The sequence below is a fragment of the Copadichromis virginalis genome, linkage group LG13 (genome assembly GCF_057382275.1).
Source record: "Copadichromis virginalis isolate Kocher_CV1m ecotype Utaka linkage group LG13, C_Virginalis_male_GT1.1, whole genome shotgun sequence".
NCBI lineage: Eukaryota > Metazoa > Chordata > Actinopteri > Cichliformes > Cichlidae > Copadichromis > Copadichromis virginalis.
This window is the reverse complement of record NC_140630.1, coordinates 32298807-32326718: the sequence shown is the minus strand read 5'-3', so window position 1 is coordinate 32326718 and position 27912 is coordinate 32298807. Positions and strand designations below refer to the sequence as shown.

Genomic DNA, 27912 nt, shown 5'->3' with positions numbered 1-27912 from the left:
CCGAGTGACAACAGCTTGATTGTTGTAAAAACGTTCATCTAACTTACATACTTAAAAACCGTGTATGTAAATAACTTTTTTGGCTGCATACATACTGTGATGCTCAATTCAGATAAAAAAAAAACATTAGAACTCCGAGATGTCAGGTTAAGGAGTAAGCATGATATTACCTATATTACGTTAGTTCTTCCATAATAGAACTAGAAAGGAGTGTTGCATACCACTGTTTAAGGTTTCTTGTTTGCTAGAGTAACAAAAGTTGCCCCCATATCTGTATCAAAAACTCTAATGTCACCTTTAATCCCATTGTAAAGTTATAGCGAGTTACTGGATGTAGAAGCACTTTATGTGTATGGGAATTTTATACTAGATTGATAGTTGACCTCTGGAGTTCACACCTTAACCACACCTGTACACCTTAAGCACTTTATCTGCCTTGCATCCATGGCCAATTTAGAATCAATAGTTTACTTAACGTGCATGTCATTAGGCTGTGGGAGGATGGAGTTCAGAGGAGGCCAGAGGACTCGGAGGAAGCCCACTCAGTCACAGGGAAAACTCCACATCAGAGTGGCCCAGCTGGGCAAATTGGCCACATTTTGATAAATAAATTGCACCTGAAAAGGAGAAACTAGCTGTGACATATTTTGATAAAATCTTTGCCTCTTTGTGTCTATGTTGCACCATTAAGCAAGTGATCAGCCAGATCCAGCTGACATTATTGCCAGCAGTGTTGTCCCAGGTAGGGTAAGGAAAGAGAAGAGGTTGAATAGGCAGTAATAGAAAGATTGAAGTAGGAGGAGTGTTGGAGAAAGGGAGAAATCAGTTTGGGAGGAAACATCACACAGGCAGCCGGTAATAACTGATAACAGCAATGAAGTTGGAATTGAAGAGTCTGTATTACCGTCTGGGGAGCTGAAAGTCTGTTGAGGAGGAGGATTGCAGCAGGTACTGCAATGCATTTTTCTGCCGGGGGTGGCTTTCTGCTTTTTCCGTCTCACACTTCGTTTTCATGACAAGCCATTTCATTTTTATGCCTTTAGGGTGAGGCCATTTTTATAGTTTACTTACAGCTGGTTTTGCACATTTCTGGTCAATAACCACACATCAGGTAGTGTATATTTTACATTGCTACTAACCAGTTTCTAAAGCATGCCATCAGTTGCTTCCCTATGTTTCACTGATTTCCATTAATTTCATGGTACTTTAAAAACTTGTGATTTCTTACAGTGGTGAGGTTGGATCTTCACTCATGTCTTTTACACTGTTTTCAAGGCTGCCTGATGGATGTACAGTAGTTGGCGCATCATACTATTGTAATGTCTTACAGATGAGTGTGGATGGTTACAAAAAAATTGCAGACACCCAAATGTCTGAACCCGGCGTAAAAATGTCTTAAAACTTGCATTTTTCTTTAAAAAAAAAATATATAAAAAATCAGCATGTGGCTGGTCTGTGACCATAGCAAATATTTTCCTGTTCAGTTTATCAGTATAACTGTCGTTTTGTAAATTACGATAACTATTCATCATAAATGAGAATAAAACAATAGTCTTCCTGTCTTCTTTCCCATAAGTCTACAACTGCTAGAAGCACTTTGATATTATATTTCTCCATGCTAACGCTAACACAGGTCACACAGAACTAACTAACACAGTGAAATTGAATGTAGATAGATTATTTATTTATATACACACACATACATGCATATATATATGTGTGTGTGTATATATATATATATATATAAATAACATATAACAATTCTGTAACTGTAACTTCGGTCGTTGCTGTGCTTTTTTGGAAGTCGAATTTCCCAGAGGAACCCACCCGAGGGATTAATAAAGTTCTATCTTATCTCTTACATACATACACATACAACAAATGGATGGACATAAATTATTGGTATAGAATATTTTGTTCCATATCAGTCAGTCAGAGCAAGTTTTATCTGATTTCGTCATCAGATGCATTTATATGCCTTCATGGTTATAGAAGTTGTTAAAGATCTGCAAACAGTATTTTGCATGAATGTTAGCTTTCTAGCATGCTAATATAAAATGTGCCTCTTCTGTCACTCTATTAGCGTTGTCATAGTGAGCACCTTAGCATGCCAGCAGCCTCAACATGGTTCAGACGTCTTCGCTTTATTCTCTCCCTGTGTACAGAAACAGCTGGCCAGCCTTCTGATGGATCTCGGCTGCATCAGTTCAGCTGTACTCATTTATGAAAGGCTGGAGCTCTGGGAAGATGCAATTATCTGCTACGAGAGACTCGGCCAACACGGAAAGGTACACGCTGATCTTAACATTCCTGAACTTAACTGAATATTAAACCACTAATCTATGTAAATGAAGTCGTTTTAATGTTCATACAATTTTTCTTATTCCCTAAATCCTTCACTTAATCTAGACAACATTTCTAAGTTGTATTATTAGAAGAGGTTTTTCCAGCAGCTTGCTGTTTGAATAATCAAAATCATCTAAAAGCAATAGTGCTTAGTTTAACATTTTTTAACTATATTTTGAGTTGATATGAATTTGTTTTAATACTTCATGGTTTCTTTATTCACATAAATAGTGTAACACTTACTGTATGTAGGCAAGAGTAATGTAAAATCAAATTAAATGTTTCATTTTCTCTTAAACAGACCCTAGTTACTTTGGTAGAAATCATAAATGACACATATTTTTTAATCACAACCCCCACAGTCACTATCTGTTCTTTTCCTTCTATCTGGGGTTTTGTTGGATTAAATCATCTTTATTGAATTCTAGATTCTCTTATCTCGTGTAATAGAGAAACCTTTTCACATCTAGGAAAAACATTAAAGGTTTCCATGATATTTGAAGAATTTCCTGGCTATGGGATAGCTACAATATTTCTTATCTTATCAGGAAAAAAAGAGTCAGAAAAAGATTTTAATCCTATAATAAGACTGGAAAACTTTTGTCTATTCCAAGCTGTGGTTAACTCTCTGCAGATCTCTGTTCACAGCAGCACAGATGGTGTGATTTACATGTCAATTGTAGATTTCAAACTAAATGATTTGATGCTCATTTGGCAGATCGGTATTTTAAACTGGTTGTCAAGGCCAAATTAGAGGTTGTCAGTAATTAGTGATGAAGCGATCGGGGGGAAAAAGTCAAAAATCAGGATAACTGCACTTCTACTCATCTTTCCCTTGGTCATTATTCAAAATTGCAATGACTTTTTATTCATAGTTTCAACGCAGAAGACATATCCTTAATTACTTTACTTCAGCATATAAGAGTAACAGAAATATTGATATCTTACAGTGAAAATAGTATTAATGGATTCTGATTAATCTGAAGAACTGGATTTTGTGTATCTTCTTGGTCTTAATTTTGTTTTACTGATAACTTTGTCATAATCCTTCGGGAATGTAAACAGGAAGTATAATGTTGACTTTCACTACAACATGAGCCTCATTTGTTAGCTTGTTTACCTTTTGTTAGAACTCCCTTGGATTAGCCATCAGGATTACAGACTTCCAAGACTGGAGCATGTGATTTTTAATCCCTTGCCAAAAAATGTTCTTCTCATAGCATGATGCTAGGATTACGGTTCACTTCACTTCAATACCATTTTATTTAAATAGCACCAAATCACAACAGCAGTTGCCTCAAGTTGCTTTACATTGTAAGGTAAAAAAATTGTAAAGTATTTAATTTATCTGAACTTGTACTGCAGCTGCAAATGCTGACCGTGACTAACTTTGTATTGTTTTTAAACTAAAGGGGTAATGTCCCCTGTAGGCTCTGGATCTGTCAGAGATCTCCACTTACACATAGCCACAAACCACAAAGGGAGTCGCAGAGGAAAAGCTCTGATGCCTGAACATCACCATGTGGCTCCTAACCAAGTCCTATTACTTCATGTTCTTTTAAGGAGGGCGCATTCTCCACCCTCCAGCTGAACAAAGAGATTGTTATAGTCATAAAAGCATTATCAGTCTGGGAGTATAACCAATTCATAGGCCAGCACTCACCAAGGACATTCTTACCTGCCTGTCAAGAGTACAACACAATTCTTGCTGTGATTGTGCTGCGAGAAGTGATCTCGGCGTTTAGATTTAGGTTTGAGTTTAATTCCAAAGACATCCAGTGAGGACCGTGTTTAGAAATAATTCAGTCATTCACTCAGTCGTAACATTACTAAGTTTTGATCACTATTGCATCAGATAGTTTTAACTCCGATGATTTTAGTCAGCCATGCAGAAGTGTGGACAGAGACCCAGTACAACTACAGAGACGGTTAAAAGCAGATGTCAGCACGTATGCTGTCTGCAGCTGTGTGTACACTACTAATATTCCTCTTATCTCTTATATGCATGCACAGAGAAGCATTAGTGCAAAACTAGCAACATATTTATGTATGCATTATATATGCATACATGTATAATGTATATATGACACTAATAAGCAAAGCCAAAACAAACATGGCACTGATTTAGTGCTGGTAAACACATTTGCAGCAGAAACACCAGATGACAAATGTTTTCTTTTCAGTTTAATATGATGGATGGACTACTTAACAGACCTAGCAGACACAGGCCCCATGACTGCTCGGGTAACGTTTCTTGTTGGAAAGTCAATGACATTACTGCAAAAAGATGCAAAATGACGGAAAAATTCAAAACAATCACAAACAGATGCAAAATGAGCACACAGGGATACAAAATGGCAACAAATACAAAAAAGTAATTACAGGGAGACACAAAACAATAAACAAAGAGCTAAAAACAAACAGTTAACACAGATGCAAAATGACAACAACAGGAACAATCACCACAGTGAAATGCAAAAAGATCAGAGAGAAACGGAATGAAACACAAAAAGATGCAAAATCACAGCAAAAAGTGGAAGAACTGGGGGAAATTGAGAGGCCAAATGCTGTTTTCTCCATACTGATTTAGACTGTTCATAAGGCAAAAACCTAGAAAGATGAAATTAAATTCCTACTGGGTCTAGGTAACGGATCAAACACTAGATTGCGCCAATTATGTGTTTAACATACCCAGTACTCAAATCCAACTCGGTTATGAAATGCAGATGTGCATAAATGATGTGTGTGGATGTTGAGCACTGACCTGAACATTTAACCTGTCTGTTTGTGAAGAGCTCTCAGCAGGACTCTAACAGCCTGTCAGCTCTTTGTTTGTCAGTTACAGTGTCTATTGTGTCTGATTTGATTAGTCAGGTTGCTTTTTGCTAATAAAAAGTGCAGTGCCCTTCTCTAGTCTTAAACCATGTGCTGTGGTAATTCCAGCCAATAGTCTGTGTTATGTACTCACTGAGATCCAAAATAACAAGGCCGATCCACTTGTCTGGAGTGGTTGGGATTCTGTCCAGCACTGCTTCTCCGTTATCCCCTACACTCCCTTTTTGCTCTGTCATAATGACATTGTTTCATGACGTAATGTAATGTCGGACATAAATAATGAAAGAGACTGCTGTGTTCAGTATGGCTCACAGCTCGTCTCTGTTTAACTAAATGTTTGCATTGCATTTGCCCAGCTGCAGTAGAAGTTGCAGGCTGAACACTTGGATGTTTAGTGGTTACGTTACATCTTCATTGCTGTTAAAATGTCACTTTGTTTTGTTCTTTGTTTTTTTTTTCTTACTAGCAAGCATGTGGAAACCATCCCATTAGTTTCTAAACTCCACATTTTTCCTAAATATTAACAGATAAAACAGTATTTCAGCCACTGGCATGTTGTTTTTTCTGAGCCTAAAATGACCATATTTGGAAAAGAGGGTGAAGTGCTATGCTCTTAACTAATGACTGTATTCTGCAGTCTGCAGGGAGATACCTGCTAATTATGCCAACTAATAAACAAGTAGAAATCCAGTCATCAGAAATGAAGCACAGATGTCAAGAATTGACAATTTATTTATGAGATATTTCCATTAAATTACTTTAAAAACACCAACAGCAAAAACGGGTTCAAAAGATCTATATTAAAAACTGAGACTTCAGTCTGGATGTCTTGGTACTGATGTTTCACAAGTTGGACTTCTCTCCTCCATAGATCCCAGTAGGTCCCAGTCTTTTTAACAACATTTGTTTTCATAGAAAAGCAGTTAGCACAGGAATAGCAATTACCCTTGGTATACTGCATTTCACAGTGTCTTCTTGCTCAGCCACCATCCTTCAAGTCCACGTGATTGATCTGCACTTCTGGGGGTACTTTTCAGAATAAATTTGTTCAACCTTAAAACTAAAATGACCTGAAGTTATCCTCATAATGTTTTATGCACTGTTGAATTTTCTCAGAAAACAGTATGACTACAGTCATTATCAGCCTCACGCATTAATATGTAATATGCAAATACTAAATTAATCTGAGACGCACCCGCTCGAGTCTGGGAGCGACATTTAACTTCAGACAGATCAGATGAATTTGTTTTCCATGTTTGAGTTATAGTTTAGATTAAAATTCAAAGTAATGGTCTTAATAGGTGTGTGTGTCTGTGTTACCGTATTATCTTTAATTAGGGAATGTTGCATGGGGTACAACCTGCTCAGCGTTGTGTAGTTTAGATAAGTATGATGGGGTTTCTCGTTCCTAATCGGGCTGGGCTGTTGGCCCAGCATCAGCCCCATGACAGCAAAGGAATGCAGTGAACCTAAGGCTCTGTCAAACCTCAGAGGCCCTCGGCTCGCTAGCAGTGGTTAGATTGGCACTCTTCACAACCTAAATCAAGACAGAGGGATTTGGAAAGAGAAAACAATCTCATTATTCCACCCTCACAAGTGCGTGAGCTGCAATCCAAAACATGTAGTGGCAAGACAAAGTGCACTGAGTGCAAATGTCCACAGGTAATTTGACAGCTACTATACTTGTAACATAATCCCTATGTTAATTTTGTTTTTCTGTCAGACTTCATTCCTAGATCTCAGCCTGTGTTTTGATACTTTTGTTTTGGTTTGGGGTTTTTTTTTGCTTCTCGTAGTGTTAAACTATGTCCTGCCTATGAGTAGATGGGTAGGATAAGGTATTCATAGCTCCTGAGGAGAGGTGAAGAGGAGATCTTTTAATAGAGCTCTTACAAGTCATTAAAAAGTCTTAGAAAATGTGAAATGACAATTTTTCAAAAGGTCCTCAGAATATCTGAAATTTGCCATCAATTGATGGTAGGTGTTAAATTTGCAGCGTAAAGAAATATAATCAATCTGATTATCATTAAGTTTTACTAAGTGTTGCAGTTTTATGTCACTTGGTTATTATTCTTCCCCTGCACTTAACTAGGCAGGTAGATAACAATCGTCACACGAATAAAAACCACACCGTTGTTCTTTTGTGGTCGTTTATGTCCAGTTGGATACATAGCATGGATTTTGATGAAAGAATAAATTGTAAAACTGTAAATAAGACACAAAATATCATGTGTGATCTGATATGCGTAAACATTCTTTTACAATTAGAAAATGCTGTGACCTTTAAGCATCATAGGCTATACTTCCTTACCATATAAATTGAAGCACAACGAAATAAGCTAATGGCTAATTAGCGTCTAGGCTAATGTCTGATACAGCACATCTTTAGGTGAACTCACTTGTACAAACTATTACAAGCAACTCACGGCAGCTAGTGCCAAACACACAATAGTAAAATACAACATTACTGCCAACTAACAGACTGTGTTGGCTTAAAAGGTAGCAAAGGCAGGCAGGAAGTAGCAAGAGGTGCTATTCCGGTAGGATGTCAACTAAAATGGACAGTGTAAAAATGCCCCTAAAACAAATAAAGACACTATGAACCTATTTAACACCACATGATATCTAGGGCGACTCTTGGGGATCATTCACATGTATTTGAGACATGCTTATGTACTACATGTAAAACACTCACAAGCCTAGTCTGAGCTGGTGAGATGTGTGTCAGCTGCCTCTGACCTATCCTCATATAAAATGCCAAATATTTGTTTTGCTTTTTGGTGCTCCAAGAAATCACGACAAGGGTTTTATAAGGTAGAACATATTTTGCTGTTACATGCATGATTAATATGATATATCACAAAAGTTCATCTTTGTTTTAGGCTGGCCATCCTGACATTAAATTAAGCTATTAATGGTTGACCTGATTAGTTAACTTATGTAAGCAAGTACCTATATTGAAAAGAAAAATGCACTGTTTCTAAGATTGTATTAAATTGTAGATGAAGTTGGAGGCATTCAAAAAGGTCGACGCTGAGGTATATTCCGTATGTCCTAACATCTAACACAGGTAGATATTAGTGTTCATGTTGCTATGTTTGGAAATGAAATCAGTTAAATTCCACCTAAAATCCAACAAACATGGGAGCTGAATGCAGTTTCACATGTCTCATCTGAACTCACCTTTGTTCTTCTCTGTTTGTGCTCAGGCCGAGGAGATTGTGTGCAGGGAGCTGGAGAAGAAGGAGACACCTAGTCTGTACTGTCTACTAGGAGACATCTTGAGGGAGCATCAGTATTACGACCGTGCATGGGAGCTGTCAGGTCAGCGCAGCGCCAGAGCTATGCGCTCCAAAGCCCTGCTACACCTCCGCCACAAGGAGTTCCAGCAGTGCGTCAACTGCTTTGAGCAGTCGCTCAAAATCAACAGCATGCAGGTACAAGCAAATCATCATTCTCTCACATTTGTCTATAAAGTTTAATAATAATTTACTCTTTTAAACTTTTTTCATGTTCAGCAGTGCACAAGAATGAATTATTTTCTCAACTGTACTAAAAGTTGAGTGTGCCAGTGATCACTATTACATGTGTAAGAATGGGTCAGACCTACAGGTGGTTAAAATGCTGGGCCCGTTCTGTAGTCTCTACACTGGTCCCTGTTCACCTTTCAGTGTTTTCCACAGATTTAGTTTGGCTGAGGTGTAAATTCAGTGAGTCTAGAATCCTGCAGATGAATTTCAACTCCACCATCCTGGACTGTGGTTGGTGACTGTATTCCTGTTAAGGAGGCTGTTAGAGTGCAATGCAACTGGTGACATAACAGAAGTTTTGTACTAGTTGCGGTCCAACTCAGTAAAGTATGTCTAACTGCTAGCACAAGATCTTCTTTGTGAAAGCACCTGAAGGATGTCAAAGAACACTACAACCTAGTGATCCAGCTGGTGGAGAAACACTATCTGAAACCTTTGAGCAGTGGAACTGGATAATAGACATGTACAAGGTCACCATTATACAGCCATGCGTTACCTAGTTAGAGCAAGCATGGCAGGAGCCACAGGCACAGCAACCAGATTTAGTCATGAATTTAATTTGTTCAAAATGTAGTTACATGTTCAGATTTTTAGACATCAGGTACAAGATACAAGACAATTAAACCCATCAGTGTAAGTGGGATCACTGATATTTAATTAAAACACCTCTATGCATAAGTACATATTAACAGAGCAGCTGGGATAGATTCTCAGCCTGGTCAGGATTTTAATCTTTCTTTGCTTTGTTAACACACACTTTCATTTCAGGGAAATATCTGTGCCTTAATTTAACACTTCAATACAAACCTTTTGTTTGTGTGTGTGTGTGTGTGTGTGTGCGTGTGCGTGTGCGTGTACGTGTGCGTGTGTGTGTGTGTGTGTGTGTGTGTGTGTGTGCGCGCGCACAGCTCGGTGTGTGGTTTTCTCTTGGTTGTGCCTACTTTGCCCTGGAGGGCTATGAGGGAGCTGCTAAGGCTTTCCAGAGGTGTGTGGGACTGGAGCCAGACGTGAGTACCTACACACACAGTCTTTCTTTTTAGGGACACTCTTTGACATAATGTCTTTTCTCCAAGTCCATCCTTAGTTTTAAAGGCCAAGTAATGTGGGTTTGCTTGAGGCTGCTAGTGCATGGAGATTTCTTTAACACAAATAAATCATGCAGTTTATTCCAGTAATGTCCAAAGCATCAACTACAGCTTTATGCTGCATCTTTCACTTTTGGGAACTGGACAAAGTCACAGGGAGGCAAATCTGACAGGTGGTTCATAGAGTTGTGTTGGTGTGGGCGACACCACAGGTTGGCATGTACCACTGTACAGTGGACATTGCCACTGTAACAGCACCTATTTGTTTTGAGCTCCACATTTTGAAACCTCAGCAGCCTTAGTGTTTTGTCCTAATGCTGGTAAGCTTGCAGGACTGACAGACTAATAAAATACTCAAATTTCACTTCTTGGATGGTTGTACCAAGCAGAGGGCCATATTAAATTACATATTACATAACATTATTTTAGTGACAGACATGGAGATGTCAAGTACAGTGAGTAGAACAAGTAGATGTGAAGCTAGTAGACAACAATCAACTACTGTTGCATGTGTATAGATGTCAAAGGAACTACATGGCTCACTTTACGCCTTGCGTAATGGAAAAAGGGCACCCTGCAGACAACTGTTACGAAGGGGAGATTTTCTGTAGACCACTGGAAAAAATGTTTTAAACAGGCTGTAAACATGCTTTTTAATGAAGTGAAGTTTGTGGGAGTCTCTAGACAGCCTGAAGTGCTAACTGAGCTAACGCAGTTTGTGGCAGTTGTGATTATTTTTCAGTCTCGGAGGTTGTTTCTGCTTGGTCCTCCCAAAGTGAACGTTTCAATAAATTTATGTTCATAGCACACAGTTAGTGCACAGCAAATATATAGACGCTAGCCGTCTCTCATTTCAACTCATTTGGTGAGGGTTTAATAGTCACTCCAGCTTTTCTTTATGTGCATAAACCTGAAAATTGTGTCTTGTAGGATTTTTTTGTTATTCTTTACTTCCTTTTCCCCACTGTCTTCTTTCCCTCACTGACCTGTGTCTCGCCCAACCCCCTACCCCACCTTCACCCAGAATGCAGAAGCATGGAACAACCTTTCTACAGCTTACATTCGCCTCCAAATGAAGTGAGTATGAGTGTAGTGCATATTGGAAACTTGTTGGTGTAAGAACGTGTGTGCCAGGTAATAGAATGGGTTGACTTTTGTCCAATAGGATTTCTGCCGTAAGCAGCAAAGTGTTTGAAACCATCCACACCCAGCAGACTGGAAAACGCTCCAGTAGTCTTTCAAAATAACTTGGGCAGGATAAATGTGCCCAAAGGTGATGATGACAGAAAGGTCAGAGGTCAACTGCATCTAAGTTTGTCCATATCTCTCTAAATTGCTATTGCTGGTATTTAGTTTCTAAAACAGAATGACATACACCTCCATGTAGTGGATTTTACCTCCCACCTTAGTTATCTCTTCAGATTTCTAAACTACAGTCTCTGGGAGCATTCCTAAGGTTCTTCCTTATGCTTCTTATTTTACACTAGTCTTCTTTCAATATGACGCTGGATGTCCACCTTATTGAAACTACAATGTGCAGACTGACTACAAAACGTGCTCAACGTACTCTACTGGTCAAAAGTTTTAGAACACACCCCATTTTTCCATTTTTTTTATTGAAAATTATGCAGTTTGATGCCTCATTCCACTCTGAAAAGAAAGCACAATACAAATAATCAATTGGAATTATCAAAGAAATCATGGAATCAAAATGTATCTTAAACTTCTCAAAGTAGCCACCTTTGGCAGATATAACAGCTGAACACACCCGGGCATTCTTTCTACAATAGAAATCAAATATTGTTCAGAAAGTTCTTCTCATATCCGTTTCCAGTTTCTATAAATGTGTGACACTTGTAGGTTGCTTTGCTATCACTCTTCTGTCCAGTTCATCCCAAACCAGCTCGATGGGGTTTGAGTCTGGAGACTGTGCTGGCCACTCCATGTTTTCAAGCTTACCATCTTGTTCTTCTGAGGTAGTTCTGGCACAGCTTGGATGTACGTTTTGGGTCATTATCTTGCTGTAGGATGAACCCCTGACCAGCTAGGCAGATCAGAGGGTTTTGCATGGTGCTGCAGAATGCTGTGGTAGAACAACACACTTCCTCCTCCATGTTTGACAGTTGATGCCACACAGTATGGAGCCATCCCTTCGCCTACAGAGATCCTGCGTGAAGAACCGAAGATTTCAAATTTTGATTCATCAGTGCATAATACCTTCTCCAGACTTCAGTAGTCCTATGGCGGTGTTCCATGGCCCAGCCAAGCCTCTTTGTCTTATTCTGACAAAGAGACAAACCTGCAGCTCAAAGTCTTCTCTTCACAGTTGAAACTGAGACTAAGCTGTACTTGAAGCCATTGTCCCGTGAACTCTCAGAAACGTGTCCTCAGATTCATTTGTGGCGTTGGGTCTGCCAGACCTCTTCCTGTCAGAGTTTCTGAGTCCCTTTTGATGGTGAAGGAAACTGTGCTCACTGACATCTTGACTTTATTTGTGATTTCTCTGTAGGAACGGACTGCATTTTTAAGTGTCATGATGGTCTGTCTCTCTTCCATTGTTAATTACCTTTCTCTCAACATTTTTGTAGCAACACACTACTTTCTGTAGTCAATACTGTTCAACTGATGCTCACGAGGCTATGGCACCACAGTGTGTTCCAACACTGCTTTTATGCAGACAGAGGGGGCTGTAAGTAATCCAGAAAAGTTGGAACACCTATAGGAATTAGTAGCCTTTGAAAAGACAAAAAGGCAGATGCTGTGTAGATTAAAGTAATGTTACTGTCAATATGAGAAATGGTCTGTCAAATTCTATTAACAGGTCGGGGTTCGAATCCAGAACATGGTCCAGTTATTGTGACCTAGGTTCTATTATAGCCACAAGTCATTACATTTTGATAGTGAGCCATATTTATTAGAACTCAAAGTCAATCATAACGAAAGCAAATGGTAGATAAGACTCAGGGGAATGAGGCAAAAATGACAAATGAATGACCAGAAAGACAAAATGTCTTCAGACTGATGCTGACACTGCACTCTGTTGCCCACTGAGGTGGAAAACTTGGAAAATCTCCACATGTCCATGGATGAGAATAATGCCAGTCAGGGTTTCTGCTACTGGGTTTCAGAACATTTTTGAGAATATGATCTGACACCTGATGCTTACGAAGCTTACGAGTGCCAATCACAGGGAAACGGATAAAGGAAATGCTATGCATTTGTTCCGGTAAGGTTAGCATAAAGTTATGCATTAGACTCTGCCAGGCTCATGACAGGACAACACACTGAGTCACACTGTACAAAGAAATAAAAATTCAAAATGAATACAGTTTTGTCAGCTTAAAAAAATCAGCGATTTAACTGGAAAGTTGTTTAATGTTAAGACCAGTCTTACGAATGGACTTGAACCTTCCCAACTTAAGCATTGTAACATGAATGCACATATGGGTAAAGCTTTTAATTAATTTAACCAACATGCATGTCATTGGGCTTGAATGGAAGGTCAATTAGTGGTCAAACAGTACAGATTAGATGCTGAGTTGTGGTGCAACACAAACTGAAAGTGCAGAGATGGCGCTTCAGTAAGTTCAGAGAGATATTTCAGACAGTAGTTCATTTTAATTTTAGTTTTATTTATACAGCAACAAACCAAAGCAACCATTGCCTCAAGACCCCTTATATTGTAAGGTAGAGACCCTATATAACAGCGGTTCCCAACCTTTTTTGCGCCACGGACTGGTTTATGTCCGACAATATTTTCACAGACCGGCCTTTAAGGTGTCGTGGATAAATACAACAAAATAAAACCAGTACCGGTACCAAAAAACAAGAAAATATATTCATAAAACACGTGAAAAGAACCAGGAGAAACCAAGTTATCGATAAAAACGATAAAAAATAAAGATAAAAAAACGATAAAAACCCCAAAAAACATAAATTTCACACCCGAGCCTCACCTCTCGCAGCCTGGTACTAAACGACTCACAGACCGGTACCAGTCCGTGGCCCGAGGGTTGGGGACCGCTGCTATATAATACAGACAAAACCCCAACAGTTACACAAACCTCTTTGAGCAAGCACCTGGCAACAGTGGTAAGGAAAAAATCCCTTTCAACAGGAAGAAACCTCTGGCAGATCAGGGAGGGGCGGCCATCTGCAGATGTTATGAGAGACACAACAAAAGAACACACTGTGGACAGCAGTGAAAAGCCTTCTCTTGACATTAAAAAGCTACTGGATGTATTAAAGAGGGTCATTTCTGTGGCTGATAGTTTGGGACAAGAGTGTTTTTGCAGCCTTGTGGCATAAAGAGTTTCCCTTTCAGGAAAAGAGTATTTAAATGAATCAGTTGTACTGAATTTACTGCATATTGCATAAAATCTGTGAACAAAAATCACGTCTTATGCCTGTTGTAGTTGTGATAGTTACTGCTAGGAGTGTTGGTTTTTAGTAGAGGGAGATGTTTTCTGAATAAGTGTGCAGTCTGCACTTGGTGTGCTTTGCAGCTCAAAAGTTTGTATCGCCAAAACTTGCTCTGTCCTAAAGCTCTTCACTTAGTCATCATGCTGAGGTTTTAGGGGGAAACCCTAATTATTGCTTCTCAGTATACTGAGACTTTCATGAAACAGAGCAGAAGTTAACTGTTTTTGTTGTCAGCAGTAACTGCTTTAAAACGGAGGCTGTTGTTCATCTGTAGTTAGTGTAGACAGTCCTCAGCTGGTGTCAGTATCTGCTTACTGTGGAGGACTGCGTGCGAACTGTGAGCTTCTTTTTGATCTAGCTTCATCGTTAAATCTGTGTGGGGGGGAAACAGCTTAGTGGAATGGAATTTATTAATATTCAACCATTGTCTTTCTTCCCTAATGTCTATAAAAGGAATTTAGACCAAAGTAATTCTGAATTGAACTGTATGACAAACTTGCCATTACAGATGAGTGAAGTCGCTCTCATTCAGGGTGTCCCATGCTGTCATTTAGTCATTCAGAAGTAAATCCAGTGCATTCTTAAGCTTTGCTGTAAAATAGTATCTCGCCTGTCCCAGTTTACAGTCATCTCTGCCTGCCTGCTGAGACAGTCTTCACAGCAGTCGTTACAAGCATCAGAACTTCCCAGAACTTTGTAACCATCCAGACAGTGTTCAGATATTTATTTATGTATTTATAATGTACAGATAAACAAACAAACAATAAAAATACTCCAAATAAAAATATGTGAAGTTCTTCATTCCAGCCCATGTTCGTGTCTCTGTGTTTTTTGTTTTTTTTGTAATTTCTGGCTGTGGGGGCTTTTCAGATACAGAGGTAGACTTTTAGCCCTTGACAGCAGCCTTCTGTCCGTTCGGGCCTGAAACCGAAGCAAAGCAGGCGAGTTTTTAATTAATACCTGGTTAGTTCTACTGCCAGTTAAGCTCAAGCAGTTTTGAAATGAACCAAGCCTAGAACTTCCTAGAACTCTGTTCAACACATTTAATGATCTACTTCTAACTTGTCTCTCCTTTTTGTCATTGGCAGAAATAAGGCTTTTCGAACCCTGCAGGAAGCCCTTAAGTGTAATTACGAACACTGGCAGATCTGGGAGAACTTCATTGTTGTTAGCACTGACATCGGAGATTTTGCTGAAGCCATCAAGGCATACCACCGTCTTATGGACCTGAGGGAGAACTACAAGGACATCCAGGTACATGACTGCACTTAGTCTCTTCTTTTGTTCCATGTAGAATGGGGAAAACATTTATTCTAGGCTGCGTGTCTAATGAGACACAGCTTGGCAAACAATAAACTATACCTGGCTGGATAAAGCTTCTCAGGGGCAATCTATGTCTCCTGAAATCTGTTAGGTTTAGCTCACCATGGTCAAAAATAACAAATAAAAATGTCTGACTTGAACACATGAGACAGAGCTGTGAAGCAGGAATTGGTCCCTTTGCTCTCTGTATTTCTTTCACCTTGCAGTGCTCCTAATAAGTTGCACCAATTAACTGACTTTCTGTAAATGAAGCTTTGTCTGTGTTGAAAGGAAGAACTTTTGAAACAAAAGATATACATTTCTCTAAATTCTGGAATACTTGGCTCAAGTTCAGCGTTTTGGCTTTATCCACCTCTTCTACTCTGTGCAAAGTCTCAGAGCTTTGTGAGACGGGGAAACGTGATTTGTTGTCCAATCACAACACACCGAGCAGATGAAACTTAATCTTTATCACTGTGGTCACTCATGCCGAGTCATTTAGAAACTCTGAAGGAAAAGCCTCTTGTAGTCACAGCTCATTAATTCCACAGCAACTGATGCATTCTAAATAAGAAATTAACCATCAGCTTTGAATAAACAAGGCGAGACAGCCAGTGGTAGTATTTCCATTGTTAATGGTCTGCTTCAGCCCTGCAGTCATTTTACTCACATAGTTTTGAGCAATTAATTTTGAAGAAGACGTCTTCCAGCCTAATGGGAATGGATAAAATCACAGCTCTGACTCAGAGATCCTGTGGGCCTCGGAATTAAATATACAAACAGTCACATTTATCCCACAATACATGATCTTCTTCTTTTCTCTCTTTTGTTGTGTCCCTCTTTGTCGTCTCTGTTTCAAACAACCAAAATGGTCATTTATGCAGGTTGTGTCCTGGTCAGCCTCATCAATAAGGTTGGCAGATGTAAAAGCACACCGGTTGAAAAGGTCAGCAGCAGCAGCTTCAGAGCAGCTCACTCAGTCTTTAGTTCTCTGCTTGCCTCCTCCTCATTTTTAAATATCTTCTCAGAACACAGTTTTCTTGAACAGTTTATTAATGGCCGACAATCTCCTACAGACAACCTAACACCAAAGCCCTTTCATGGAAAAGAGCATGAAATTGCACATTTAAGGAGTGCTGTAAAAGGAGTGTTTAGTAATATCAACTGTGACTAATGATAGCTCAGTCACACTAGAGTGAGAACAAAACTACAACCTCCTTGCAACTAGGAAAAATTGGGAATTGTATTTTTTTAAAATATCAAGCAACAGATTGCAAGTAGTCATAGCAACCACTTTTTTGTGTGTTAGAATTCGGTCCCCGAACAGCTGCAGTCTGACTCAGACTCCAGGCTTCTACAACGATGGCCCAAAGCTCTTCCTTGAATCTTGCCTGCCTTTTGTTCTGTTCTCTGTCTAGATAACCCCACACTGCTCCAATAATGTTGAGATTCAGGCTCTGCAAAGGCCAGCCGCGACCGGCCCACTGCCCACATGTGTGTTCAACTTTGTTTTAAATCCAGGTCAATCTGTTTGACCTGGATTACAGATGGTACTGGTGGATCAGAATCTCACTGTACTTTTCTGTGTTTATAATTCAGTGAACATAGAACTTGTTCAATTTTGACAAGCTCGCCATTACCACTGCCTGAAGTGCTGCACCAAACCTTGACAGAAGCTCCACTGTGTTTCACAGATGGCTGCTGCTTTTGATATTCAGTCCAGTTCCTGTGTAATTTGGCATACACCTGCCTGTCCTGATTGTTTCCCTTCCTTAAGAGTAGCTTCTGACAGCCATCCCTCTTCATTTGTGGCATTTTCAACTTCTGGCTTTTTTCCTGCTTTAATCCTCTACTCGATCTTTTTTCTTGTTAAATTATTCCAATTAATTCAAGGTGCTTTTTATGTAATAAAAACATTTGAATAATAAAAGCAAATAAGGCTTTAAAGGGTAAAGTTCAGAAACCAATGGCTGATGTTGCAGTCTTCTGTATTTTGTATAATGTAGATGTCAAACTCGTGCAGATCATCATCAAGGGAACGCGATTAAAACCAGTCCAAAGTCAGCGGCACCTGACTTTGGACTGGGTCATTTCAACAGCACTAGCGATGTTGAATGCCGATTTGCAACAGCCAGGCCCGTGTGTGCTGGCGTGTATGAGATGATTAAATATTTTTATATGACTACTTTAATAAAATGTAGTACTGTCCCCTAAGTTCATCACCGAAAAGTCTGTCAAAGCTTGAAAGTCTGTACTTTAAATAGCTGTTCTATTTTTACCCGTCTGTTTTTACTTCGATTCACCTTAAAATGCTGCTTTGCATAACTGGTGGTGACAGACTATGTTAATTTCCTTAGATCACAGTAACAAATTTAGAAGCAACGTTTTTGCCTTATTTCATTTTATGTGCTTTTTGTGTTAGTTTTTCATCGCAGGCTCAGAAGGTGGGAGGGGCCACCAAGGATTGCTGTCCTATGGAATGTGGAAAGGGCTACTGACAAGAGGAGCTGGTGGTCACATGACTCAGCTTTTGTGCCTCATGGGGTTAAATGGGGGATATAGACGCACATGCATTCATTTCCTTACAGTTACTATGCACAGGGAGGAGATTTTCTTTTCCATTTTTGGGTAGAAATGAACTTCCTAGAAACTCTTTGCCTGTTATCCATGTTTTTCTTGTTTTCTCTCAACACAGAAATTAGTACTTTTCCACCTAATTTAACACCCTGACACTTCAACAGGAATCTTAATCGATTCATTTAGTTTTTTCCTTTAAATATCACTTTTCACCAGAGTGATAAATACCAAAATACAAAACTAATACTTACAGATGTACTTGCACTGCCACATTCACAAGAATTCACTGGAAAATCCCATCAAATGGACTGAACTACAGATTACCCTCTTAAAATCACACTTAGTGTGTTGGAGTTTGAACAGATGTAGAGGATGTGTCCGTCAGCACACCTCTGAGGTGTTTTGCAGGATGTCTAACATGATGTTACAGTCTCTGCTCCATAGCCTTGCAGTTGATTTATCTTAATTGTGACTGCAGTGCAACCTGGCAGATGGTTCACTAACTGGTGGGGGTTGGAGAACTGGTAGATGGCAGAAATAAATGGTAAATGGCCTGTATTTGTCTAGCACTTTACTTAGTGCCTAAGGACCCCAAAGCGCTTTACACATCCAGTCATCCACCCATTCACACACACGTGATGGCAGCTACAATGTAGCCACAGCTGCCCTGGGGCGCACTGACAGAGGCGAGGATGCTGAGCACTAGTGCCACCGGGCTCTCTGACCCCCACCAGTAGGCAATGGGTGAAGTGTCTTGCCCAAGGACACAATGACTGAGACTGTCGGAGCTGGGGCTCGAACCGGCAACCTTCTGACACACAGTGTCTGTAAAGACAAAAAGGCAGATGCTGTGTAGATTAAAGTAATGTTACTGTCAATATGAGAAATGGTCTGTCAAATTCTATTAACAGTTCGGGGTTCGAATCCAGAACATGGTCCAGTTATTGTGACCTAGGTTCTATTATAGCCACAAGTCATTACATTTTGATAGTGAGCCATATTTATTAGAACTCAAAGTCAATCATAACGAAAGCAAATGGTAGATAAGACTCAGGGGAATGAGGCAAAAATGACAAATGAATGACCAGAAAGACAAAATGTCTTCAGACTGATGCTGACACTGCACTCTGTTGCCCACTGAGGTGGAAAACTTGGAAAATCTCCACATGTCCATGGATGAGAATAATGCCAGTCAGGGTTTCTGCTACTGGGTTTCAGAACATTTTTGAGAATATGATCTGACACCTGATGCTTACGAAGCTTACGAGTGCCAATCACAGGGAAACGGATAAAGGAAATGCTATGCATTTGTTCCGGTAAGGTTAGCATAAAGTTATGCATTAGACTCTGCCAGGCTCATGACAGGACAACACACTGAGTCACACTGTACAAAGAAATAAAAATTCAAAATGAATACAGTTTTGTCAGCTTAAAAAAATCAGGGGCTGAGTTGTGGTGCAACACAAACTACAGTGCAGAGATGGCGCTTCAGTAAGGTCAGAGAGATATATCAGACAGTGTTTGATTTTAATTTTAGTTTTATTCATACAGCAACAAACCAAAGCAACCATTGCCTCAAGGCTCTTTATACTGTTAGGTAAAGACCCCACAGGGTTTTTACCTAACAGTTGTGGGGATAGGTTAATTGATTATTCTAAATTGCCCATAGGTGTGAATGGTTGTCTGTCTCTGTGTGTTGGCCCTGCGACAGACTGGCGACCTGTCCAGGGTGGACCCCGCCTTTCGCCCTGTGACAGCTGGGATAGGCCCCAGCGCTTCCCGTGACCCTGAAAAAGATCAGTTGAAGCGAATGGATGGATGGTAAAGACTCTGTATATACAGAGAAAACCCCAACAATTAGACAAAATGCCTATAAGCAAGCACTTGATGCTGGAAAGGAAACACTCTTTTAACAGCAAGAAATCTACAGCAGAATGTGCTTCATGGGGTTTAATGGGGGCTATAGTTGCACATGCATTCATTTCCTTACAGCTACTGTTCACAGGGAGGAGATTTTCTTTTCCATTTTTGGATAGAACTTGAAATGAACTTCCTAGAAACTTTTTGCCTGTTATTCTTGTTTTCTCTCAACACAGAAATTAGTACTATTGCACCTAATTTCACACCCTGACACTTCAACACGAATCTTAATCCCTTTTAAAAGCAAGAAATCTGCGACAGAACCAGGCTTAATCAATTTCAAGTCAGTTTTTATCTAGAAAGCCCCAAACATTCACCTCAAGGCTCTTATTATTGTAAGGTAAAGGCCCTACATGCAAAGTGGTACCGGTACATTAACGGGTGCAGCAACACAAATCAGTAAATCATATCTTCCATGATAGCCACCGCCAAGTTTATTGCAAAGTAACTGATGGAGGATTCAGGGTCACCTCATCCAACCCTAACTATTTAACAAAAGGAGCATTTTAAGCCTACCGTAATCTTAAAAGTAGAGAAGGTGTCTGTCTCCTGAATCCAAACTGCTTCCACAGAAAAGGGGTACCATTCTCCTTTTATATACTCATAAGTAAGCCTGCAGTCTCAGAGCAAAGTGCTCTAATGGGTTGATACGGTATTATAAAAGTGTTTAAGATAAGATGGGACCTGACCATGACAGCTATTGAAACCTGTAATCTCCTCATGTTTGTATATGTCCAGCTGATGGCTTTTGTCCTTACCACCTTTGCTTGTTGTAAAGTCAACATGTGATGCCTAATGTCGGTACTAATTTTGACTTTGGCTCCTGGCTAGCCATAAGATTTACACCCAGTCATACCAAGAAGGCGGCTTAAACCTAGATGTTGCAACAGACTTAGAATGACTTAAAAAGTCATGATTGGCTTAGTTTATGATCAGACCGAAACTCTATTGGTGCAATTGGCCTCTGATTACTCATCTGTGTTCCAATAGTAAGCTGACGTATTACATGCAGAAGTTTCCTTCCTTGTGTTATTTGTTTTTCATTTATTTATTTTTTGACTGTATTATTTATTTATTGTACTAATAACTGTACTAACTGTGGCAAACTGGCATAATTATGAGCAGACTAGTAACTCTATTTATTTAAAGACTTCTGTAATACCATCACAAATTCAAGTTTAAAAATAAAAACTGAAAACCACATTTCCCATAAGCCCATTATTTTCCATCCAGCCTCTCAGTCATTGGGGTTTTAATGGTCTTGAGCAACGTTGCTGGTTGGATTAACAGTGATTAAGGTTGTAGCAACACATTTAAATCAGTAAATCAGATCTTCCATGATGATGTTTAAACTTGTTTTTTTCCCCATCAGATTCTGCAGATCTTGGTGAAAGCAGTTGTTGAGAACTTGACAGACAGCCAGGGTGAGCAGGCAGGAGCCCTCCAGTCCAAACTGAAGGAGCTCCTAGGTCGGGTCAGTTCTCGCCACAGCAGTGACGCTGAGATATGGCGACAGTATGCCCTGCTGTATGGTGACGGCCACAGCTCCAACCCAGAAAACGACGACAAGGTCAGTAACATGCACTCGCATGTCTTTGTTTGTTTGTTTTTGTTGTTTTTTTTTATTCTAACAAGTCTTGGATCTGCCAGTTTCTACTTTACAACTATACAAAGGGTCAGACCAGCTCTTCATTCAAAGCATGTGATTCCAAACGGTTTGTTTCCTAACAGGTAATGCAGAAATCTGCAGGAAACAACTTCACATACAAGTTCATTTTCATCTGCCTCTTGTTTATATAAAAAACCAAAGTAAAGGCACCTAAACATTAATAAAAACTAAATGCACTTAAATCAGTGGTGTGCGGTGACTTTTACAGAAAAATAATCCTCAACACAAACATTTATCATCATCTTAAATTTGATCAAATTAAAGCATACCATTTGTTTTTCTTTCTATTAATGTACTGTCTTTAGCTTACATTATAAAACACCTTGAGGCAACTGTTGTTGTGATTTGGTGCTATATAAATTAGAGATGGCACGATACCACTTTTTTATGTCCGATACCGATATCATAAATTTGGATATCGGCCGATACCGATATGAATCCAATATAGTGTGTTTTAATCAATAAAACTGTTTTTTTAATATCTTGCTGCTTTTTGTATAAGTTTATACTCAAGTTTAAATAAACAACAACACTAAAGCTATTCTGTTATACCTGTATGCAAAACATACACTGCACCCAAAATATTTCATAGTTCAGCAATACTGATCAATCTAATAAAGTTAAACCTGCTCCATCCTCCCTATTCTGGTATTTTAAAGAGTAAGCAACCTAACCAATAGGGCTCTAAAACTCCCAGCAAAAAAATAAAAAAATGGGGAACCACCCCCCACCCCCCACCCTCCACCTCATGATGCTTAATCGACGTAATCAACTTTAATTTGATGCAGTGTGAAAAAAATGCACAGAAATCAATTATTTTTCAGGAATAATTAAATAGATTCAACATCTTTCTTCAACAGAATTGCAGACTGCACAGATGGTACCTTCCCAAAGGAAAATTACTATAGCTTACTAGGGTATATTAGACTTAACAGTTACTATATACAGTAATGGACTTCTATACATTTTACATCAGATTAAAACTTTGGGTGTAAGATTCGGATAATTATTTATTAAAAGCTCGACATTTTAAATGAGAATAAGAAAGAAAAGTATGTCTTTGTGCCCCTTTTCCCTGTTCATGCCCTATCGGCCCCCTGGCTAAACTTTGCTAGATCCGCCCCTGCACAGTTACCAGCCGTCAGCTGTAGAAAAGGATCCTGGTGTAGAAAGTGATATTAAATCAATTCTAACAACAGATTATCAAGCTTAAACGTGCTGCTGTTGTTCAGCCGCTGGTTTCCTCTTTCTGGTGCAAAGTGGGCGATAAACAAAGAAGAGAGACGGACTCGCGACAGAAAAGCCGATCAGCTGATCATTAATCAGTTTCACATGGAAGTAGCAGCAGGAGAGGGAGGGAGAAGAGGCAGTCACTCCATGTATCGGTTGTTAAGCTTAACGTGGAAATGCTTTACAAACATTCAGAGATGAACTTACACATTTGCTTTATTCCTCTCTGTGAGATAACTTCCTCTGAGATGAAATGCTGGTTTGGTAGCGAGGCTACAAATACACACAGCCGCTCTATCATGTGAGCACACTGCTCCGACGTGCTACGGTTATGAGCCGAGTTACGCCATGTCGCAAGTTTTTTGATGTGCTTTTTTGATATTTAATGGATCGGATTACATTTTTTATTTCTCTCCGATATCCGATCCAGTAATTTACGTCAGTATCGGACCGATACGTAATATCGGAGCGGTCCACCTCTAATATAAATACATTGTATTGAATTACATTTGTGCCTTTCAGCACTCTGCTTAGACATCTTCAGCTTTCTGCACTCCTTCCTGACTAAAGAATTGTAAATTCTTATTCTTTAAATCATATGTCAATCATTTAATCTTTTAAGGACCACACATCTCTGGGGGGGGGGGAAAGGTTGTTGCTGAGCTCAGAAACAGGCTAAATCTTGATTTTGAAATGTACATTAATCAAAAAAATCAGCTAAATTAAAAGGCTTGAGCATTGTGTGGCGTGTATGTGCAAATCATTAGAAAAAAGCTACTGCTCTCTGTTTGTCCAGTTCCAGTCATTAACAAAGTGAGACGAACACACCCATAAATGGAGACTGCCACAGTATATATATCAGTATGAAACAAGCGCAGCTTTCAGCAACAATAGCCTGTTGTCCTTTACATTCATGCCACAAGATCAGAGTAATATAAAGGATAGATGCAGACTGGTGTGGAGCTTTTTTTTTTCTTCAATTTTTATTTATACTTAAATTTATTTTGTTTTACAAAATGAAATAATACAAAGTTCCTTGTACTAACAGAATGCCACTGACTGATGTAATATACCGCATAAAACACATTTGAACATTAAAATAACATTTACAAACCTCATATGGTGGAAAAATGTTACCATGATGGCCTCACAAGTCAAATCTGTAGTGTAATCCCTGTTGTTTAACTTTGCTGCTTGAATCATGTATTTAGTTGAGCCACACAAAGTGGCAATAGATGGCTTTGAAAACACCCGTTTGTAGGTTTGGATGCCTAATGATCCATCTGTTAACAGAAGGTCTCGTATAAATCCTCTATCCGGTTGTTCAGTCTGACGTCACTAGCCGTGTCTGGGTCTAAACTCCGCTGCAGGTCCATATATCAAACGATCACTATGGCATTACTGAGAGTTGAAAAACTGTCTAAAGTCTTTCATCTTTAATAAAATGATCAGCGTTCTGCTCTACCAGGTGTAACAATTGAGTTTAACATCCAGGCATCCATGAAAACGGGATTTATGACATTTAACGGAGTTAGAAGTTAGCAGGGAGTTAGCTAGCTAGCTTCTATATAAATACAATATAGCATGTCCTGACTGCGGGGTTTTGGAAACAAATTAAAACGTACAGCTCTGTTATCACTTCCAGCATAAATGAAGACAGGAAACTAAACAGCAGTGATGTTTGTAGGGTTACTGAAGTTGGGCTAGCTGGTATATGATGATGTGCTACATGACCGCTAGCGACACAGCTATGTTAGCATAATATAAACAAGCTAACTTTTTTCCACTCGATAAAAGTTAACGTGAGTGTTCTCGGTGGTCAGGAACAAATGTAATCGCATGGCAGGATGCTGTAAAAGGACCAAACTTCAGCCAGGAGAACAACTGAGATAATCCATCCACAATACGAGGTTAGTCATTCATATACTGCTGCATTGGCTGGGCTGTAGTTACATCCTAAGGTTTTAAAAACTGAGCTTAAATAAATGATTAGCGGTAATAAAAGCCGAGGGAGGTCAACAGTGATCACTGACTGTTTTAGGAGCTTTTTGAGATCAAATAGAAGAAAATACATAACATTAAACATGTTAACAACACAAAAGCCATATTAAACGCAGACTACTTTAGACCCGGAAGTAGGATTCGTCGCGTCATCACTGAACAACCGGATTCCTTGAGCACTCGAGTGAATCACCATCAATTATTCACTACTTTTGGTTTCCAACAGTCTCCTTGTTTGGAAATTTAAAACAAGTCAAGGGTAAAAGTGGGGGCTGCATTTGACTACCAGAATGGTACTGCAGCTTCTGTGTTTTGTTTTGTTTTGTTTTTCTAGGCACTGCAGTTCCTGTCCAAGGCCCATCGCTGTGAGGTTCAGGGAGGCGGTTGGGAGAAAGAACCTGCTCTCTTCAAGGAGGTGATCAAACAAGCTGTCCACATGGGAGAAGGTTAGCTCACCACCCAGCTCTGTATGCCCTCACAGCCATTTCTCAGAGGAACAGAGAAGATGAAAGGATGGCAATGAGATGGAAAAGCGATATCTGATTACAGTTTAGATGATAATCTCCTCAAACCTTTGATGTTTTCATTACAGTAAGACAGATTCATAGAGTTAAACACTGGAGAGGCAATCAGAAGTGACTTTGAAAAAATAATAATAATGCTGTGAGGTATTAAATGTGTTTGCATTCTCCATCAGTTTATCCTTCCTCCCTCAACTAATGTTAGCCATGTTCCTGGGTGTGATGTTTGGGTTCTTTAAAACACAATTCAAATCCCTTCACTTTTAAATACTTTAGATACTTTTAAATACTTGTGTGTTAGATTTGATTGTCAGTGAATAAGACTGGATTTTTGTACATGTCTACATTAGTTTAGTTAATATTTGTATTCAGTATAATAATAGTAACGATCAATGCCTCATGCTACATATAGTCTGTGGGTTTTTTTGTATGCTGTCTGTGATGCAGCATTATAGAGGTACTTCTGATCATCTGATTCTACCAGGATCACAGTACCATCTGCTCATCTGCAAGCTCTCTTCAAACCAATGTTCAAACCAAAATTCTCCCATATCACCCCTGTGTTAAAATCCTTGCACTGGCTTCCGGTTGAGTATAGATATCAGTTTAAAATCCTCACTTTTACATTCATGTCCCTACAAGGTGAGGCCCCCACTTATATCACTGAGCTTCTCCAACCCTACTCTCCAAACCAGATCCTTAGATCCACTGATTCGTTTGAAAACAAAGGGGGATCCCGCTTTTCAAACCTTGGCTCGAATATTATGGAACAGTTTACCTCCCCCCCTACGCACCATCAACTCTGTAGCTACTTTTAAAAAAACAACTCAAAACACATCTGTTTAGACAGGCATTTAGGTAATATTCATGTGTAGTGTACTGTTTTAGTGGATATGCTATTATACCCTCTTTATAGTGTTTTATTTTTCGTTTGGTTTGCTTTTATTCCCTTGTGAAGCACTTTGAAATAACTTCCTGTTTTAAAAAGTGCTGTATAAATAAATTTTACTTACAATGTTTTATTATCTGAAAGAGGAACCATTACATCCTCTAAGATAAAAACAGCAAATGAATTATTCCAAATACCAAAAGGGTAAATTATACATGCAGTGCATCTGGAAAGTATCCACAACACTTGTTCCACATTTTGTCACGTTACACCCTTATTTCAAAATGGAAATACGTTCAGTTTTAATTCACGTACACAATATTGCGGGATTGGTGACTTTTTACTTAGAGTGCTTTTAGTTTTTGGGGTGCTGTGCAGCCTGATATAGGGAGAGCCTGATCAGACCCAGCTGCCCTGCTAGGCTTCCTGGCACTGCCCCACCCGGCCACAACGAGTGAACTCTTTGGCCTAAATGCAAAGTGTCCTCTCTCAAGGAAATTGGGCTCATCATCTGGCCAATACCATCGCTGGCACACATCCACATGCTGTGAGGATGTGAGATCAAGGGAAAAATGAATGCAGTCATGTACAGAGAGCCTTGATGATAACCTGCTCCAGAGTGCTCACTAGGCCGGACTTGACCGAAGGTTTATATGCCAAGAGCACACAGCCAAGATAACAGTGGAGTGGCTTCAGGACCAGAGCCCCGACCCAAGTGATCATATCTGGAGCGATCTGAAAATGGCTGTGCAATGACGCTCTGCATCTAACCTGATGCAGCTCGAGAGGTTCTGCAAAGAAGAATGGAAGAACCTGTTCAAAAATAGTTAGACTTGAGGCTTTAACATGCAACATTTGGAGTTAGGCTGTATAGCTTCTGCTTAAACACAAAAACATCTGGTTGATAAAACTCTTGATCACCTCCCTTACTTGACAAAACGACAAACAAGTAAAGTGCTGAGAATACTTTTGTGATGTATTGGGTAAGCGTTCAGGGTCACCTGATCTATTCCTGCCAATAACCTTTAAAAAAATGTAAGCGCCCAGTTTGTCTCCCAAATACAAACTGGGCGCTGGTTCCACAGAGAAACTTGAAGCCTCTACCTCCCATTCTACTGTTAACCCTAAAACACTAATGTCAGGTGATTTTCACCCACGTAAAACTGATAGTGTTACAAAACTCCACATTAATATAGTTTTTTGCTCTCACAAGTAAACTGAGAGTAAAGTGTTGTATTGAGGTGATGTGGTAGTATGAGTTCTAAGTAAGATGGGGCCTGTTACTTCATGTAGTATTGGCAGTTGGGCATGGAGGAGCAGATCTTTGTCATGAGCTTCTCTTTTAGGTGGAGAAGCATTCAGTGCGTTCGATGCATTACCTGTCCTTTGGGATTGATACCTAATCTCACAGTTGGACATGCTGGTATCTCCCCCTGACCTGATTTAAAATCTGTGAAATTAAAAAAAACACTCAATGATGTAAAAACTTTAAATTTCAAGGAAAAACCCCTGAAATTGGCTAGCATAAATTCTTATAGTGTCCACTAATGGAAAAGGGGTGGAACAATTACTGTTAAATGAAAGC

At 39.4% G+C, this 27912-nt stretch overlaps 1 protein-coding gene across 2 annotated transcripts in view; it reads left to right on the top strand.

Moving 5' to 3' along the window:
* ttc27 (tetratricopeptide repeat domain 27) overlaps nt 1-27912 on the top strand; it is an 85896-nt gene that overhangs the window by 52907 nt on the left and 5077 nt on the right. For both annotated transcript variants that reach the window (XM_085478494.1, XM_085478493.1), the window contains 7 exons: nt 2166-2288; nt 8391-8618; nt 9620-9718; nt 10821-10873; nt 15307-15472; nt 21390-21587; nt 25252-25363. In XM_085478494.1, coding sequence (XP_085334620.1) covers nt 2166-2288; nt 8391-8618; nt 9620-9718; nt 10821-10873; nt 15307-15472; nt 21390-21587; nt 25252-25363 — 979 coding nt within the window. The remainder of the gene's footprint in view (nt 1-2165; nt 2289-8390; nt 8619-9619; nt 9719-10820; nt 10874-15306; nt 15473-21389; nt 21588-25251; nt 25364-27912) is intronic.